The following is a 13,433-nucleotide window of genomic DNA, read 5'->3' as shown; positions in this document are numbered from 1 at the left end:
ATGGTGAGAGTTGCCTATCAGTGATTTGATTTTTATACCTTCATCCCTCAATATTTCCCTCCCCCTCTCTCCGTTCTCTGTAATTTGTGCTGATTTCAGGCATCAAACGCATTAACAATTCTCCTCATAAACCGACTGTAGAATCAGGAGAATAGTCATGTAAAGGTCTATGGGGGAAGACAAACCCAAAAGGTGTAGAATGGAGCAAGAGAGAGAGCACAAAGAGGAGGAGAAATCTCACTCCTGTTTTCTCATTGTCTTATTATTGTGTGTGTGTATATATGTGTAAAAATATGTGCGTCTATATATATGTGTGTGTGTGTGTGTCTGCGGGGAAAAGGAGCACTCATACTGTGCATGTCTTTGTGTGTATCCAATATGAATGTGTGGTATGTTTTTTCTTTGCTCTTTGTGGTGTGAGAGTGTTTTTCTTTCTTCCTCTCACTCTTCTCACTCTACACGCACTCTATCTGTTTTATAAAGGCTGATACATGTAGTGGGTAAAAATGTCTTTTCGTGTGAGTGTCCAAGAGAATTCCACCCCATTCTTTTAGTCTTCTGTTCCTCATTCCACTATTAGACATGTCTCTTTAAAATGATCATTTCCCAAGACCATACACTATACTCCACATATAGGCTAAGTGGCAGTCTTTAGAACATCACAAGGCCCTGGAGAAAAGCAGAGACTAAAGCTGACATCAGTGATTACAGGTGTCATATCTTGACACATAACCCATTCATGGAAGCTGTGCTTAGAAATCCCTGAAAGTCCTAATTAAGTTTGTACCCTCGAGTCTTCTAGTGTTGCTTCTTTAAGAGCTATATCCCACTGCAAATCCATACATGTGAGAAAATCAGTGTGCCTTAAATGAAAGGTGTGTATGTATGTGTGTGTAATCTATTTTACAGGTATGTGTGTGCATGTGCATGTGTAATTATATTGGTGAGAGAGAGGGAACGAGGGAAGCTTAAACCTAGGAATGCAGGCAGGCTTTGCCCTAAAGTTCCACTGACAGAGAAGATCCACTTTGCTCTCTGGCATAGTTAGTCCAGACAGGGCTTAAGGACTTGGATATTTAAGATGGGTGCAGTTGACATCAGGACCCAGCAGGGACCCAGAGGGTGTGTAAAATTAGCAAATGGAATAAAATGGTGAGAGCGTACTCCATTTCATCCAGTATCAAAGATGGATACTTCTGAGTTGTAGTGGCTATTGCTTTTGTACAAGCACTATTTCATACATGACAGTGGAAACATCAATGACCAAAACAACAAAAACCTGCACAGCAAGTTTGAACATTTAAGGGTACGTAGACCAGCTCAGCAAACGGTGTGTAGATGATATTGCAGTCAGAGCATGACTGGTTGTTGCTTGCATTTTCAAAAAACAGGACCCAGAGAAGGCTTTTTTCGAAAATTGCATTAAAAACATGAGCTGCTATGATGAATGCCAGTCACATTGTGGCACCTGATGATTTATTAGGACCTCTTAATGTTTTCCAGGGGCAAAAAATATTACCAGTTTTAATTCCCAACACCAATTCCAAGACTTCATAACAAGGGAGAGTGTCATCCTGTGGAAAATTGATTCTTGCTCAGGCCAGCTGAATGTAGTGACCTGGCATGAACTGGCAGGTAAACATCATGGCAGCAGGACACTGGCGGTCACTCCCACTGAAGCTTTTTGCTTTATCTCTCACTCAAATTAGTGGCACCAACCAACCCTCGGACTACAGCATTAACTAAACTACACTTGGCAACTACTTTATTGGAGGTGCCTAACTAGTTGATGGACACCTGTATGTGAGTATGTTGCAATTTGTTATAGTCAGTATAGTCAAATTCAGTTCATATTAGTAAGCCTTTTGTCTTTTATAAAAAGGACTGTTTGCTACACTTCAGCTGGCCATATTTCATGCAGATGTACTGCAATCAGTGTATGCTGTGTTGAGAATAGTCTGACACCCAAATATATCCATTGAGCAGTGGTCCTGTGGTCAGAGATTGACCAGTGATGAACAGGGCAGATTGTACACCCAAACAGATGGGATGAAGTCTGTAAAATGTACACTAGAATCAAACTGTACATAAAGGGCACCTATATGACAGAATTCCATGGCCTGTGTAATGTAGATGTTTGTAATAAAGTAGTTGGTTAGTGTATTACACAGTAGTGTTTTACATTAGCTCATGTGCAGAGCTTACATGTGCAGAGGTATAATGCATCACATTAAGATGTTTTTGGTTTTGGGGTTGTTTCCTCAATTATGCATTGTTCAGTCATATGTAATGATGATGTACTACCCATAGTGTCAACCAAGCAGAACAACCATTAATATTAAATAAATATTATATAGAATTAATATAAATGTTATATAGAATTTTTGTGATCTAATGCTGTTCCCTCAGAAAATAACATTTATACATATGCTGTCTTTATCCCCAATTAAAACAAAGATATAAATATATGAATTATATATGACTACTTATTATGAATAAAATGTATTTAAAAAATAATTTGGCGATAAGTTATTTAAATGTTTGAGTGTTTTATTTTTATGTATAAATTTTTCTCTTTCTCTTTTTTGCTCTGCAGTATGTGGCATTTGGTTCGCTTCTCTTCATCCTCATTTCCATCTCAACCTTCTGCATGGAGACTCACGAGGCCTTCAACACCATCTACAACAAGACAGAGAATGTGTCAGTGGGCAACGTGACACAGGAGAAGATTGTGTACGAGGTGGTGACGGACAGCTGGCTGACATACGTGGAGGGCGTGTGCGTCATATGGTTCACCATTGAGGTGTTCATGCGTGTCACCTTCTGCCCAGATAAGGTAGAGTTCTTCAAGAGCGTGCTGAACATCATCGACTTTGTGGCCATCCTGCCCTTCTACCTGGAGGTGGCACTGAGTGGCCTCTCCTCCAAGGCTGCCAAGGATGTGCTGGGGTTCCTCCGCGTGGTCCGCTTTGTTCGGATCTTACGGATCTTCAAGCTGACACGCCACTTTGTGGGCCTCCGTGTGCTGGGCCACACACTACGTGCCAGCACCAACGAGTTCCTGCTCCTCATCATCTTCCTTGCCCTGGGTGTGCTCATCTTCGCCACCATGATCTACTATGCCGAGCGCATCGGCGCCAACCCAGACGATCCCACGGCCAGTAACCACACCGACTTCAAAAACATCCCCATTGGCTTCTGGTGGGCTGTGGTCACTATGACCACGCTGGGCTATGGTGACATGTACCCAGAGACATGGTCGGGAATGCTGGTGGGTGCGCTGTGCGCCCTGGCGGGCGTGCTGACTATCGCTATGCCTGTGCCCGTCATTGTCAACAACTTCGGTATGTACTACTCTCTAGCAATGGCCAAACAGAAGCTGCCCAAGAAGAAAAACAAGCACATCCCGCGAGCGCCACAGCCTGGCTCGCCCAACTACTGCAAGCCCGACGCACTCGCCATGGCCACTGCCTCGCCCCAAGGGATCCTGGGTAATGTGCTGGGTGGGGTGATTGGGTCAGCAGGGCTGACAGGAGACTGCCCCCTTGCTCAGGAGGAGATCATAGAGATAAACAGAGGTGAGGCAAAAGCCCAACACAATATGGCTGTCCTTAGTATGAGCCTATATAGCTACAAACACAAAATGTCCGTCAACACACTCACCACAAACGAACAGACACACACTGAGGAGTGTCCAAAAGCAAGCTGTGTTCCTGTTTATTATCAGTGTGCTTCGTTGATACTATATATTTACATTCATTGTGTATTTCAGACAGGGGATTCAAAAGGACCTGATGGACATTTATTTACTAATAGATGATTCTGTGGTTTAATTTTTCTTTTAAATGTTAAATTGCTCAGGTCCTTTTAGATCTTGCACTCTTTTAAAATTTAATGAAATTGGATTGTAGCACCATGTTGCATTTTCCAGAGTGACAGTGCAAATAGAGATGATGGTGAAACAATGCAGAACATTTAAGTGCTCAGCATAAAGTACTCTGTGACTGTGTGTGTGTACGTGTGTGTGTACGTGTGTGTGTACGTGTGTGCGCGTGTGTGTGTGTATGTATGTATGTGTGTGTGTGTGTGTGTGTGTGTGTGTGTTTTAAGAGGCACAATGCCTCCATAATAGCTGATTTCATATTTATGATCATCTGGTAAGTCCATATGAGCCCAAAGCATTCCATCTGCCAAGCTTAAACACTTTATACGCACATGCGCACACACACATACGAACGGAGTGCCCCAGTCCTGCCAGTGAAAAGCCCAGGAGGCTTTTAGTTATTAGGATTTTCATTTATTATCATTTTATCATTATAATTTACTTCCTCATAAGCAATGGCTGAAATCTATGGTTAGAAATGCACTCATTTCTAAGTGTCAGTGATTTAAATCTGAATTGAATGTCTGTCTGGATGAGATTACTGCAGATTGCTAATGGTTGTGTTCTTAGATTCAATACTTGCTTTGTGACCAGACAGACTGAACACTGTTCCTGGACATATGTAATCATTTTCTATTTTGGGAAAAAAAGAGATATTCAGAAAAATCACCATCATCTATATTTGTATCCATATATTGTATTACAGGATTAGTTGTACAGTATTAATATACTCTGAGGTGAGAATGGGTCATTCACCGCAATGTGGTTTCTTCTCTCTTGTTATTAGCTTGCTAGTTAGCTTACTTGAATCAGGTGTGTTGGACTGATGTATGCCCTAAATCACATCATGCTGTTCATTTAGGTAAGAGCTTGCTCCCTAGAAATTCAGCCTGCTGTACCACTTCGAATCAAAGTGCACTTGAACTACAGTGTTGGACAGTCTCCCTCACAATGCAGGAGATGACAGCGAGGTGTGTGTGTGTGTGTGTGTGTGTGTGTGTGTGTGTGTGTGTGTGTGTATGTGTGTGTGTGTGTATATGTGTGTGTGTGTGTGTGTATGTGTGTGTGTGTGTACATAAACACTCTACATACCTGAAGCTAAAGCAGCATGAGTACTTACCCCTCTCTTGTTCCAAATCTCCTCTGCTGATCTGCTTTCCTTACTACTCACTCTCTTCCTCCTCTCTCCTCATCTTCCTCTCCCCTTTGCACCCTGGCATTCTCCCTCTCCTCATCTTCCTCTCCTTTTAATCCCCATCCTCCTCCTCTCTGCTCCTCACTCATTTTTCCTCCTCCTAATCTTCTTTTGTTCTCTTGTTCCTCATCCTTGTCTTTTCCTTTTCCTACACTGCATTGCTCTGCTTGCCCACTGTCATGCTTTCCTCCATCCTCTCTCTCTGTCGTTCCCCCCCGCTCTCTCTCCCGTTCTCGTCTTCCATTCTCCACCCCTCCCCCGCTCCGTCAGACTCAAAGCAGAACGGTGACGCAGCGAGTGCAGCCCTGGCGGACGAGGACTGCCCCACCATCGACCAGGTCCTGAGCCCGGACGAGCGCAGTCCAGTGGGGCGCACGCGAGAACGTTACCAGCAGGACCGTGCCTGCTTCTTGCTCAACACACGCGAGTTCCGACCCGCTGACGGGAACGTCCGGAAAGGTATGCGCACCCTAACGTGCCACACGTACGCCGCCCACGCAAGTGCACGCAACACCATACAAGCACTCCTTGTTTCTCTCAGGAGGTCTGAGCACAGAGGGGAGGCTGAATGGAACAGGGAGCCTGTTGGTTCTTGCACTAAGAATCCAAAGTCTGTCGTTGTCTTAATTCACACATGTGGATGCATATGTGCATATCCAAGCATCTCTACATGCTTCATTCTCTCAATGAATCATTTAATAAATATGTTTAATGCAACAATACAGACACAACGGCATCTCACAGAGCGTTATACCATATACACAGCAGTTTTTACAATCTCAGCCCTCATCTATCTAAAACTTCCATCTCTATTTATTCTTTTTCTCTGTTTATGTTTATTCTTTACCTTTGTGATCTTTGCATTTCCTGCTCCCTCTGTCTGTTTCTTTCTTTCTGACTCTCCGTCATCAAACGCTTGTTCTCTTTCCTCTCTTTTTCTAACCTTCTCTCTCGCGCATTTTTTTTAATATCTTCTCTTAAACTGATGAACAGCGGTGGTTAATCTTCTGGCTCTTTTCTTTTCTTCTCCCTCTCTCTCACACACAAACACACATACACATCACCTCCACAACCACTCAACCCTCCGCGTGGGACCTTCTCCCATGCCGAACACCTCCCACCAAAAGAGCCCCTCTCATGGAACACCAGATTAACCCTCCTCCCCCCACCCTCAAAATAACCCCAATTGCCCTTCGTATCAAAATTTGCATGCAAACCCTCCAAAATCTGTGCTGCCCTCACCACACCATGTGCCCACGTTACAGGCGATGGTCCTGGCATCGAGCCCCCCCAGGGCAGTGGTGTATGATAGAGGGCTCTTAGCTACATTAGGAACTCAATGCAAACTCTGCCTCCCCCTGGGTCAAACCATAGTCCTGAGAGCTAACAACACTATGATACCAGACATAGAAACAAGGGGTAAAAAAAAATACACGCACGGCTCGCATGCTGCTCAGCACAGTGGGTGGTCCGTTCTGTACAGGAAAGCCTCATGCCTAGATACATACATCAGTACGTGTGACTACACCCATATACACACACAAACACAATGCAGGCTAATATAGCCTAAATATGCATGAGTTGTAATAGACAAGGATAAGTGCTGTTTTGATCCCCTCCCCCCAACAGCCTCAGTGTAGTCCATATTTCTGGGTATATTATTACATTGTGTTTGTGGATACGTTTCACTTATGAACAGGGCAAGAGTTATGGCTGGGTTTCACACAAGGTCTGCTCCAGTCCACCAAACGTGATCCCTGTAGGTCCAATCAGATCCCTGCCTTCTTAGTCCTTCCGCTTTAGATATCCACATGGAGGCGCCGAAAGGGGAAGATGAGGGAAATAAATGGTGCGGTCCAGACTGTGTTCTGGACAGCATACTCAGCACTCTTATACTGCTGTGCTGAAGGCAGCAAGTGTGTAAACCCACCCTGCTCTCCCTGTAAGGGCAGTTGTTGCGAGCAGTTACACTGGCTACATTTGACAGGGGAGCAGGACAGGAAGTGGGCCACTGTGGACACGCGAAAGAAACACTTTGCGATCGTCACAGTAACATGCAAACAACTTTAAGTAAATTTGAAATTATAGTGTGATTCCGTATGTGTGTACGTGTTTGTGTGAATGTGTGTGTGTGTGTGTGTGTGTGTGTGTGTGTGTGTGTGTGTGTGTGTGTGTGTGTGTGTGTGTGTGTGCGTGTGTGTGCCTGGTGCTATCTCACGCTCTGTATTGTCTCTCTCTTCAGGTTGTGTCATATCACGCGTTTGTATGTGGGCTTCTTCATCCTTCTTCCTCTTTGAGTGTTACCTGTTCTCTCTGCTCTGTGTGTGGGTGTGGGTGTGTAAGCACACGTGTGCTGTGTTTGTGGTGTTTTGACGTGGCTTATTGTGTTCTGTATTGTGTGTTCTTGCTCTGACCACTACATTGACCTTTGACCATGGGTTGGGTAAGCCCCTCCAGGGATAAAGGTCAAAGGTCAGTCAAGGATAAACTGAGGCTGTTTGAGTGTTATCCCTCAGGTCAGCCCCAGGCTTCCAACCCTTCAACATTGCAACATGATTTGCTACATAATTCTGTGTTACAGACACTGCACCACTGTGCACCATGGGAAGGGGTGTACAAAGTCTGAGAGAGTGGGCTTGTGGGGCATGATTATGAGACCACACTCAAGCAACTTCACCAGTCCAGTGCTTAGGACCCCCTACAAGTGTATTTGTTTGTTTGTTTGTGTGTGCGTGCGTGTGTGTACGTGTGTGTGTGTACATGTCTGGGTAGGTGTCTTAGCAACTGTTGTATGTTGTGTAAGGTCTTACTAGCTGTTGTAAGTTGTATGAGTTGCAAAGACACTGATGTGTGGCTGACTGGTTGACAGACAGACACAGGGACATTTGGACAGACTCTTAAAAAGACTGACAGAGAAAAGGTAAGCCCACCTGCACGACCTTACAGTAGAAGTACATTCCCCAAACAATGACACCTTAAACCCTAAACCCCCAATATCTTAAACCCTAAACCCCAACACCTTGATCTCTAAACCCAATGCCTTGAACCCTAAAGCCCAACTCCTTAATCTCTAAATCCCAGTACCCTGATCTCTAAACCCCAACATTCTGAACCTTAAACTCCAGGACCCTGAACTTTAAACCCCAACACCCTCAACTCTAAACCCCAATACCCTAACGCCCAGCCTAAGATCTGACCCAGCTGCAGCTTTAGGGTGGACAAGCCATCTGTGTCACTTTAATGTCCAGGGCAAGCTAAAATACATAAACATACATCAGTTTGTTTAAATACTTAATTTCTGAGATAAACACTAAATATGGAGATAAATACTAAATATGGGGTGGTGTGTGTGTGTGTGTGTGTGTGTGTGTGTGTGTGTGTGTGTGTGTGTGTGTGTTATTTTAATCTTTGTGTATGGACTAAATTGTGGCACCTAATATCCCTACTGGAAGTGAATCAAATGTTCCCACTTTCATTGGAAATAACTGGAATTGGAAATTCTGACATTGTGGGGACATTTTGCTGGTACCCAAGAAGAATAAATAACATTTCTGTGTGTGTGTCTGTGTGTGTGCATTTACGTGTGTGTCTGTGTGTGTGCATGTTGAAGTACAAAAATTATTATGAGAGTGGGTTTTATTATGCACACACACACACAAACACACACACACATAAACACACAGAGTCACACACATATTGCTCTGGGTGTTAAAGTGTTCTGCTCATGTGCTGTAAAAGTCCTTAGTGCTCTACATTCTATTCTGTGTTTGATTGTGTGTGTGTGTGTGTGTGTGTGTGTGTGTGTGTGTGTGTGTGTGTGTGCATGTTTATATCTATTCTGATATAAATCTAGTGTGTATCTCCTTTGGCCTCTATATCTTACACAAATAAATATGCAGAAACAAATCAACCCACATATCCTACATATTCAGTAAGGTCAGTATTACATAGATATAGATATAGATATATATAATTATTACTTCTGTTACAATAATCTAAGTTTAGTACCTCAATGTAACATATCCATATCATCTCATGGATGTTTCTCATGCATTAGCCAAATAGACTAGTAATATGTTTTAAAACATTTTCAGTTATTTAGCACCAAGTTAATAGAGATGTTTCTTAGTAGTTTCATATTCACATCAATGTCATCTCATAAATTCTTTCCTTTCTTCCTGCACAACCTTTGAATTGATTGCCGGTACTGTGTAAACTATTTGTCTCTGTGCAACCCTTCCCCAAAATTACAACCTGCCATTTAGATGCTCATGAATGATGGGTAATGCAACTTTATTCTGTTTTCGAGTGGTTCTCAGAAACCCGAGGTAGGAAAGTTGCTCCTAATTGGTTACTCCTATTTCTTTTTGCACTCTACATTTGAAACTTGTAAATTTCTCCTTTACAATACACACATTATGATGCACCCCCCCCACACACACACACCCACACCCACACACACACACTCACATATATGCATATACTACATGACTTCAGCTGACATCTTTGATGAAGTGGCTAATCAGTTTAAAAAATACTACACAACCAATAATATTACTGTTTGATATTTAATAATAATATTAATATACGGTAATAATGTTACTATAGTGCTAATTATTGCTATAGTGCTATCTCTTGAGAGAGAGGTGATAGAAATTGCACTGTAATACAGAAGTGTCCAAGGTTCTTTAAACATCGTGTTTCTTCCTCTAAAGAAGCATTTTTTGCGCAGATGTCCTTCATCAGCTGATATTTATGACTTTTTTTAGCTGTCCAAATGCATCTTCCTAGTGGTAAACTCTGAAATATCTGAACTTACAGAGGGCTGTCTGAATGCACCATTACCACACCAAAATAAAAATAAATTGTATTATTGGTAGTGTAGTTCTTAAGCTCATCCTTTGAGATCAAGTGCTGCTTTATTGAATGGTCCCTGGATGAAACACAAAAAGACTGGTGAAGCAGTCTTCATATTCGTCAAGTCCATACTGTTACTAGATTAAAAAAACAGTTAAAACATTTTTATTTAGATTAGTATTCTGTTAGTTGATATTATTCTTATATTTATTTAAACATGATCTTATTCCTTTTTTTGTCATCATTGTCATGCTATGTTCATTTTTATTCAATGGTTTCCCCTTTAAATTTTTTTTACTAATTTATTGTTTTAAATACATGGATTTGATGTTTTATATTTCTGCTGCGAAGCACAGTAAGTTACACTTTTATGTGTGAAAGGCACTGTATCTAGGAAATAAAGTTAAGCCGATTAGCCACTTTTCCAAAGACCTGTCTGCAGTTATATATGTCTCTGAGAAAGCTCTCATGTTACAAACTGCATCGCCCACCATTGTCACAGCGACCTGTGTTCTGGTTGTGGTCAGATCAATATAACTTAATTGTGGGTAATATGAGCCCTCTTCATTTTTAAATGGCCATCGATCAACACACATGGACATAATGCAGATACATGGTACTTTGAACAGCATTAATCACTCTGTGTTCCTATGGCCTTATGAATGCTTATGAGTGCTCACAACACTGCTCTACAACACTCATATTTGCACAAAGTTCGGACCTACTCAGAAATATAACTAGTCTTAATTTAACACTAGTGGTTTTAGTGATTTTATTACAAATATTGATCAGTTAGTCTTGGGTAGCCTATCCCATTAGTCCAGATAGTCCAGATAATAATTTTACCATTATCATTCCCATAGCAGTACTCCTAATCCTGCTCCCCTGAGGTCTAATTTCTTGCAGAGTTTAGCTCAAACCCTCCTTTAACACTGAACCTGATCAATGCCTTCTCAGAACCCGGAATGGATCAGCAGGTGCTAAACTCTCTCCATAAAGATAGCCCTTCAGGAACAGGGTTTAGGATCACTGGTGAACACTATACCTGATGCTACCTTTGTGTAGTGTAGTCGGTGTGGTAGATTGCTAGCACAGCAAGTATTGTAAAGCTGGTTTTGATATTTGCACACCTCTCGGTTCCTCTGCATGTCTGTGTGTTTATGTGTGTGCGTGCACACGCACACATTTTCACTTTCTCACTTTCCATTGTGTGACTAATATTCATCTCATTCTCCATATGCATCCAGACCAGCAGTGAAGTGCCAGTATATCTAAAGTGTGACTATGGGTAGGTATTTAACATATTACTAGTAACTTTACTCTATGATCTTAGGCCTTTTTAATAAGACATAGTTAATATATGGCTATTGCTGGGTATTACTACAGGTGCAGGTGCTCTGCTACAGGTATTTACATTTTTAACATTGGTGATATGCCACTTCATTATGTAGTGTTTAAGGTATTTGGTAATTATAGTGTAATTAAATCCTGTACAAAAGTACATTATGTATCTTAGTAAATAAGCAGAGTTAATTAGGTTAGAACAGGCATAAATAACCTCGTAATAAATCTATTCCAGATTTAATTTGAGCTATTATTGGTTGCAATTAAATGTATCAATTTTAAGGATACTTAATTTTTATTTTCTAACAACAGATACATATCAATAAATATATGAGTGAGATGTTGTAGCAGTTTACCTTTAAAATTGCTCATAATTAAACTTTGTAGCATTATGAGTACTTCAATATATATGTTTATATATATATATATATATATATATATATATATACACATATACAAAATATACATTATATACATAAAAAGAGGATTCTAGAATCCTAGAAATAGCATAAAAAAAAACCAGTGTCTTTGCCCCTCAGTCTGGGGGCTTGTTTACACAAATCTGGATATATTTGAATATATTTGGATATATCTACTTTTCAGCGTCCTGTCCACGTGAAAAACAGCACTTTGTTTCACCAAAAACAGACCTTTTAAAACAACATTCAGGGTGGACATTTTTGAAACCTGTTCTTAGTGTGGTTGTGTATACTTTTTTTTCCTCAACTTGCATGTGTCTGTCTTTATTAACAGAGCCTGCGTCAAAACTAACATTGCGAGTTACTGGGTGTACTTTTACAGTACACTGCAGTGCAGAGGCACCAGGGTGCAATGCACTCAGTTCTTTTAAACCCACCTACCCACAGAGGTGGGTAATAACGCGTTGCATTTACTTCGTTACATTTACTCAAGTACCTTTTTGAACAAATTGTACTTTTAAGAACTGTTTTAAAAGAGTGTACTTTATACTCTTACTTGAGTACATTTGCGAGTTAAAATTTACTTTTATTCAGTTATATTTATCAATGTTCCTCCCGTTACATTTTAAAATATTTTTTACATTTTGTTTGGCCGCAACCTGTCAAGTGTGGGAGGGTTGGTGAAATCCCTAAAGATGATCACCGAGTGACGCCGCTTTGCTTCAGTAAGGTTGATAACTGGATACTAGACCGACGTAATGAACAGAGAACAGGCACATTTTCCGGCGTGGGACTCAAATGAGATTTATGAAAATTAGCTTGCCATATATTATTTTAAGGATCACATGTCTGTGTGTGAAATTGGTGCTCTCTCCTAATGTGCAATACTAATAGGAAAGTAAAGTGTATCAATGATATCTATGATATTCTGAGGGGAAAAAATGCTAGATACCTACGTAGCTGCAAACTACAAGCATCAGAAAAAGCAGCTGATCTGAACTCATTGAGTGCAGCAATGCATAACCCATTCTGAGGCATATTTTCAAGATTGAAAGATTATAAAAATTAAGGTTTATTGATTTTTTTATTGATATTTCTATTTCTTTCGAACATATGTAGGCGCAGTTGTTAGCTAGGCAACGTAGGATACCTAACGCTAGCTAGCAATGTAAATGTAATTGCAATGTAAATTTAATGGAACAGCAAGATGTCTAGTAAGCTACCTTTGGCAATAGCTCGGAATGTTCCCGCAGGTTGTACTGATCAGTGATCAAGTCCAGTGCAATGCTTGTGGCTTATGTTATATGCATAATATTTAGCCAATATGAAAAACCTAAGCATAAACAACAGAGCAAAGAAAAAACTGTTGTTTATTTTGTATTTTTGCATGCTGAATCCAAATATGTTTTCTTTTCTTTTTTTACCTATTATATTTACATCTACATGCATTTAGCAGTCGTGATCTACCAAATGGCTTTTAGCTGTCTACTTAGAACAAATCATTTAGAACCGATTACACTCACATATCACGTATAGTAGGCCTATGGAAAATTGGTACCAAAGAAAGTGGCGCCCCTCTGTGTTGGCAGACTATTGCTGCATACTGAAGATGGATGTTTCTGAGGCCAAATATTTGCAAAATACATACACCTGTACAAGACTGTATTTTGTGTAATAACAGCCTTATTTATGAATAGGACTGTGTACTTACTGTAGAAAGTAACTGAGAAAGAAA

The 13,433-nt window shown here is 40.9% G+C and overlaps 1 protein-coding gene across 3 annotated transcripts in view; it reads left to right on the top strand.

The window, feature by feature from the left end:
* The window catches only part of kcnc3b (potassium voltage-gated channel, Shaw-related subfamily, member 3b), a 73,939-nt gene that overhangs the window by 50,582 nt on the left and 9,924 nt on the right, over positions 1 to 13,433 (top strand). For all 3 annotated transcript variants that reach the window (XM_027011710.2, XM_027011709.2, XM_027011711.2), the window contains exons 3-4: positions 2,597 to 3,578; positions 5,349 to 5,537. In XM_027011710.2, coding sequence (XP_026867511.2) covers positions 2,597 to 3,578; positions 5,349 to 5,537 — 1,171 coding nt within the window. The remainder of the gene's footprint in view (positions 1 to 2,596; positions 3,579 to 5,348; positions 5,538 to 13,433) is intronic.

This window comes from Electrophorus electricus, chromosome 10 (assembly GCF_013358815.1).
Source record: "Electrophorus electricus isolate fEleEle1 chromosome 10, fEleEle1.pri, whole genome shotgun sequence".
NCBI classification, from domain to species: Eukaryota; Metazoa; Chordata; class Actinopteri; order Gymnotiformes; family Gymnotidae; genus Electrophorus; species Electrophorus electricus.
This window is presented reverse-complemented; position numbering and strand designations above follow the sequence as displayed.